General features: G+C 35.5%; 1 protein-coding gene across 1 annotated transcript in view; it reads left to right on the top strand.

Moving 5' to 3' along the window:
- LOC102014736 (SWI/SNF-related matrix-associated actin-dependent regulator of chromatin subfamily A containing DEAD/H box 1) overlaps window positions 1-5878 on the top strand; it is a gene marked incomplete in the record, with an annotated part of 81568 nt that overhangs the window by 52770 nt on the left and 22920 nt on the right. Inside the window, 1 exon segment of the mRNA XM_013517354.1 lies at window positions 3526-3725. Within this exon segment, the coding sequence (XP_013372808.1) occupies window positions 3526-3725 (200 nt within the window).

The following is a 5878-nucleotide window of genomic DNA, read 5'->3' on the forward strand; positions in this document are numbered from 1 at the left end:
GCCTTTCTTTGTTGGGAAAATAGAATGGAGACAGCAGTGTTCTTCTGTTAGGTGGTGCCATCGTCTCCCACCCCAGGTTAATAAAAATAGTATAGGAGAACGTGTTGGCTTTCTGTGCCTTTTGTAGTTAAACTTCACTGTGATTATTCATACTTGCACTTAGGGTTAAGAAGTTAAATAGTTCTGTGAGCTGCTTTCCCTCAGGTTCATGGCCATCTTTTTCCCCAGCCCACTCCCCACACATAACCGCTTTCACTGCTTTTGTCTGATTCCTCGTCCCTTGTGTACTTGTAGAATATAGTGATTTTTGTCAGTTGTGGGCCCTATCTGTCAGCTTAACGTTATAGCTAAGTAGGATTTAGCTCTCTTCTCTTTTTCTGCTTTACCTTACATAGCTGCTGCCAATTCTGGGTCCTGCTGTGATGTGCTAGTTTTGAAGATCATTTATACTGTTCATGTTACTATAACTGTGAATTCCTTTCATAGATGAGCTGTCCAGTATACTGTCATATGTGATGACTTTCAGTCTTGCTCAGCATTTGTCTATCTAGTTCGGAGTTGCCTGTTTTGTTTGCCTATGTGCAGTAGTTAGTGATGTATTCTTTCATCAAAAGACAGGCTTTGTCATATGTGATATTGCAGCTATTGATGCTACATGCCTGGTCCATAATTCAATAAAGGGTTGAAAAACTAATATTTTAATGCTGTCATTACTACTTCCTTAACAGTGATCTATAAAAAAGCTTTCTGTACCTGTCCTTCTACATGTTTGCTTGTTGTGTGCAAAATGTGGAATAAGTGCTGCTTTCCCGTTGCTTCCAAGTTCCCTAAATGATGACTGGTCATCCCTCCATGTTCACTCTTCCTTGTGATTTGTGAATGACTTACCTAGTTTCTATTTTTAAGAAAAAGTCAGTATGATGGCATGCACTTGCAAAATCACGGCACTGTGGGAGGTTGAGACAGGAGAGTTGCATACTTCAAGCCCATAGTGGGAGTCTCAGTGAGTCTCTGTCTCAAAATATAAAAAATGAAAAAGGCTGAGTATGTAGCTCAGTCATAGGCCCTAGGTACAGTCCCTGCTTTTACAAAATTAAATAAATAAGTCAATCGATAGATATTTTTTATCAATCTTAAATTTATGAGTTTGGACGGCTTAAGCTACCTAACAATTTGGAATTTGTAACTAGTACTTTTTTATCTCCCAGCAAGATAAAGTAGAAATCTTGCAGTTATAGGAGCACTTCAGAGGCAGAGAATAGTAAGCTGATAATTACCCATCAGATCATGACATGCTGGTTTTTTTTTCCCAAATGACATGTTATATAACACAGCTTTTGAAAGTACTTGAAGAACAGCGCCACATTCATTATTAAGTAGTGCTTTAGTTTTAATTTGTATATATTAGTATAGTCTCATACTGGCTTTGCTTATGACAGTAACTTACACATGTGAAGAATCTTAATAGTGCATGTTTCATTTCTTTACCTATTCCTTAGAGAATACAGGTTTTATATTGGGTGGGAGGAGAATGCAATTAATTATTCATCACTAAGCATATACTGTGGTGAATTGCTAACCTTCAAAGGTACCCTGACATCTTTAGATAAGAATAATAGTTACTAGATGAGTATTTCCCTCTCCATGTGCTTCAGGCACATTTTAAAAGCATCATATAGCATATAGTTACAGTGTACATTTATAACTGCAATAAGTATTCAATTTCTCAGAACTGTGATGAGAAATGCTATAGAAATTATCATTTACCATGTGCTAATTGTTAGATAAGTTCATTTTAATCAGCGAATGGAATCAGGTGAGTTGCTTGTGCTTTTGACAGTTGAAACTGCGATCTCTTTTTTGCAATTATCATTTCCTCGCTTCCTTCTTATACTGTGCGTCTTTTTTCTTGCTCTTCTGTTCTGTTTTAAAACTTCAAAATGTTATAGTCCTTAAGGTTTCAGTCTACTGATCTTTCAGTGCCATGTGCTTTTCCATACATAGACTCCTCACTGTCTCTGACTTTGATTTGATGGCCACCTGTGCACCATCTTTTTATTCTTCAGCCCACATCTTTTCTCTGTATTTAACTAACCTGACTTGCTCCTCTTCCAAATTGGGCACCTACCCCTTTCGGGGTTGGTGTGTGTGTGTGTGTGTGTGTGTGTGTGTGTGTGTGTGTGTGTGTCTTCTTGAATATTGTAGTACACAAAAAGTATTTCACAATGCTGTTTTGTAAAGTGCTTTTTTTTAAAAAAAGATTTCATTTAAACATCTTATTTTCTTTTTTTTTTTTTTTTTTTTTTTTTTTTTTGAGACAAGGTCTCGCTATGGAGTTCAGGCTGGCCTTGAGCTCACTCTGTCGCCCAGGCTGATCTCCAACTTGCAACAATCCTTCTGCCTCAGCCTCCCGAGTGCTGGAACTACAGCTATACGCCACGATGCCTGGCTCATTTAAACTTCTACAGACCATTAATAATATGGCTTTGGAATAGATTGATAGTTTTTATCTTACCAACTCACTCTAGAATAGAAATGAAAAACATATTGTTATGATCTCCATTTTCATAAAATTATCAGTATATTCTACAACTAGACATTTTATTGCGTATCTGCATGAAAAATTCTAATACTGCTATAGCTTTTACATTTGAAGTATTCAGTGTCTTCTTTTGGAAAATAAATACAAATAAATTTCCAGGCATTGTGGTGCATGCCTATAGTCCCAGCATTTGGGAGGCAGAAGCAAGAGGACTGCCATGAGTTCAAGAACATCCTGAAATACATAGTGAGACTCTGACTCACTCAAAAAGATTAACTTTGAAAGATAACTTTTTTTAAGCTTTCACACAAAACCATTCATACAAGTGCTACATTGAAATTGGTTTTAAGTAGTTACTGAATTGGTCCTATGTATTTTTGATGGTAGTGCTAAGACACGAATCCAGGCCCTCTCGTGTTAAAACAAGCACTGTACCACTAAGGTATTCTCCCAGAGCCATACTTAACTTTTGATTCATGTAACATTTTTCCAAGTACTAGTTAAAGAGTAAAATATTAAATGACAAACAGTTGGAATTTCAAGAAAGTCAGGGATTACACTTTGATGATGGATGAGAAAAAATGTGAGGAAGGTGTATCTTACAATAATCATAAGTAAAAAAATGGAGACAAGTCAGATACATAGTTACTGCATTTTGTTACTGTTATCTTTCTTATTAAAGAAAGGTCCAGCTAGGATTTTGAAGAAAAAACTGAATAGGAGATATTACCAGCAGCTTGCTAATTAAGATAGTGAATTTTATGGGAAAAGGTATATTTTATTTCAGTATAATGAGTTTGAAGTGACAGTAGGATGTTGGTGTGAAACTCAAGAATTTGGATGTGGAGATGAGAAATCAGATTCTTCTAACACTTGTTTAAGCTGATTAATAAAAGTTTAAATTAATAAATGCTTCCTTAAGAGAATTTTGCCTTTTTATATACTAGACCTGGCATATTAAACTATTTTTTTCCCTGCCATAGTTCACAAAGATATCTAAAACTAATGGCTTATCAGAGGATTTGATATGGAACTGTAAGACACTGATCCAAGAAAGGGATGTAGTTATAAGACTTATGAACAAATGTGAAGACATTTCAAATAAATTGACAAAGCAAGTTACCATGCTCACTGGAAATGGAGGTGGATGGAACATAGAACAACCGTCCATTCTAAACCAAAGGTAATATTTATTAAACACTGTCATTTATCTCAGTTATAAAAATATTTGACCTTATTTTTGCAGTGTGCCTAGGGACATTAAATAAGATGCCACAGCTATTGTCAGGAAAGAACCCCCACCCCTATTCCTACAATGGCATGTCGTGGTGTATGAATGGTTTCTCACTGATTTTCTTTTCCCCCTACCCTGAGCAGGGTATTTGATTTTTTGTCATTGTATATTGGTGGGGCAGAATGGTATGATCTTGTATAGTCTTATCTCTTCCTTATCTGATAACTTACAATTTTTTATATAATCATAGAAACTAAAAGGTGGGTTTTATCCCTGTAAGTTTGATGTTTGTAAAAAGGTCCATTACTTATTTCTGTTACTGTAAAAGTTTATGAACCCATATAATTATGAAATTATTAAAATATGCTATATCTGTGGTAAAATATTTTTTGAAAAGCCCAGATTTGTAAGTCTCCTATTGAGGTAGAAACACTTCAGGAAGGAAAAAGAAAAGATATTTGTATTAAGTAGATACATAACTCCCCCAAGTTGTTACTTCTGATGAAGTACCTTGACAAAACTCTTGCAAAAAATAAACACTAAAGATTGTTCAGCAGTCAGCAGCCATTAAAATGGCTTTTTGTCATTGAGAACTGCCACATTTGGCATGCTTTTGAGGAACTGGGTTGGGAAATTGTTTTAAACTTCCTTTAAAAGGTTATTTTAAGTAGTCTGGAGATTCAGCACTGTTCAGAGTACCCTTTATAAAAAAAATACAAAATTGTTTGCTGTGATGTTATTTATAGCACTAAGAACATGGAGATAATCCTAAAATCAGGGAGTAATTGGAATGAATTATGGTTTATCCATACTGTGCAATGTTGTGTGACTTTATGAACATCTGTTCAGAATATTGCTCATAGGTATTTTAGTAAAATGAGCACTAAGGCCTCATTAAAATGATTGCCTTAGTTGTTGATTTTAATTTTGGTATTTTTCTAAGTTAATGATCAAAGCATATTTGCTGATCATTGGTTAATAATTAAAAGTCAAGTTATAAAAAAGGATATGGTTACTGGCCTTTAACAGTAAGCGACAATCTTTTCTGTGCCCTTCTAGGGTGCTATGGGATGGTGTAGGGGAACGTGATGCAGTTCCCACAAAAGAAGCTCTTTTCTCTGTTGCATAGAAAGAACTATATCAGCAAATTCATCTCCTAAAAGTGTAGTTGGAGCTGCTGCTTCTTGTTCTCCAGCATTGGATATGGGGAGCTCTTCACTCTACAAGACTTACCCAGTTGAGTCTACTTTATCATAATTTGGATTTTAAAAATCAAGTGCTTTATTGCATCACTTAAAAATTTTTCTCTTAAACCCATATTCACAAAAGTTGTAAATAGTATGATCCGGTAATACACTATCCTTTTCATTAGACTGAGGGTTTTCGGGGTTTTTTTTTTAAGTACTTGATCTAATCCCAAGTACAACTCTCAAAGGCTTTAGAGATAGTCTGTTCAGATTTTCTTTAAATGAACTTTTAGGGGTGGAATGTATTGTCTTGGTTTTTATATTTCAACCAATATAAGAGTTGCAGAAACAGTTTTTCTTTGGTGTACTGGCCAGGCAGTGTATTAACACACACACAAAAGCATTAGGCCATCCTGATGGATATCTTATTGTGCTTGTATCTCTTATGTGTGTGCTGGGGATCCACACACACATGTTCCACAAGTGCTCAACCAGTGAGTACACCCGAAGCCCTTGGATAGTTCCCTTCACAGAATAAAGGCTTGGTAGTAAAGTATGCTTTGAAGCAATACTAATATTGTTTAGTTTTCCATTGCAAGTTTATGTGTACATTGTGATAGAAAATTTGCCTTTTAGAGATTGACATTTTAGAATTCTTGCTAAAGATAGTTTTGGAGACAGCTGGGCATGGTGGCTTAAACCTATAATCCCACTACTTGGTAGGCTGAGGTAAGAGGATGTCCAGGAGTTCAAGGCCAGCCTGAACTACATAGTGAAATTCTGTCTCAAAAGAAAACAAAAGTTGGTAGAGAAACATAAAATTTCTGGTCTAAACCATTGTACAGTTTTTATTTTAAAATGTTAAATATGATACAGTGAAGGAAAGGGAGAGAAGACTCAGAATTTCACTCTTAT

The sequence above is a fragment of the Chinchilla lanigera genome, unplaced genomic scaffold, assembly GCF_000276665.1.
Source record: "Chinchilla lanigera isolate Chin_1 unplaced genomic scaffold, ChiLan1.0 scaffold00004, whole genome shotgun sequence".
NCBI lineage: Eukaryota > Metazoa > Chordata > Mammalia > Rodentia > Chinchillidae > Chinchilla > Chinchilla lanigera.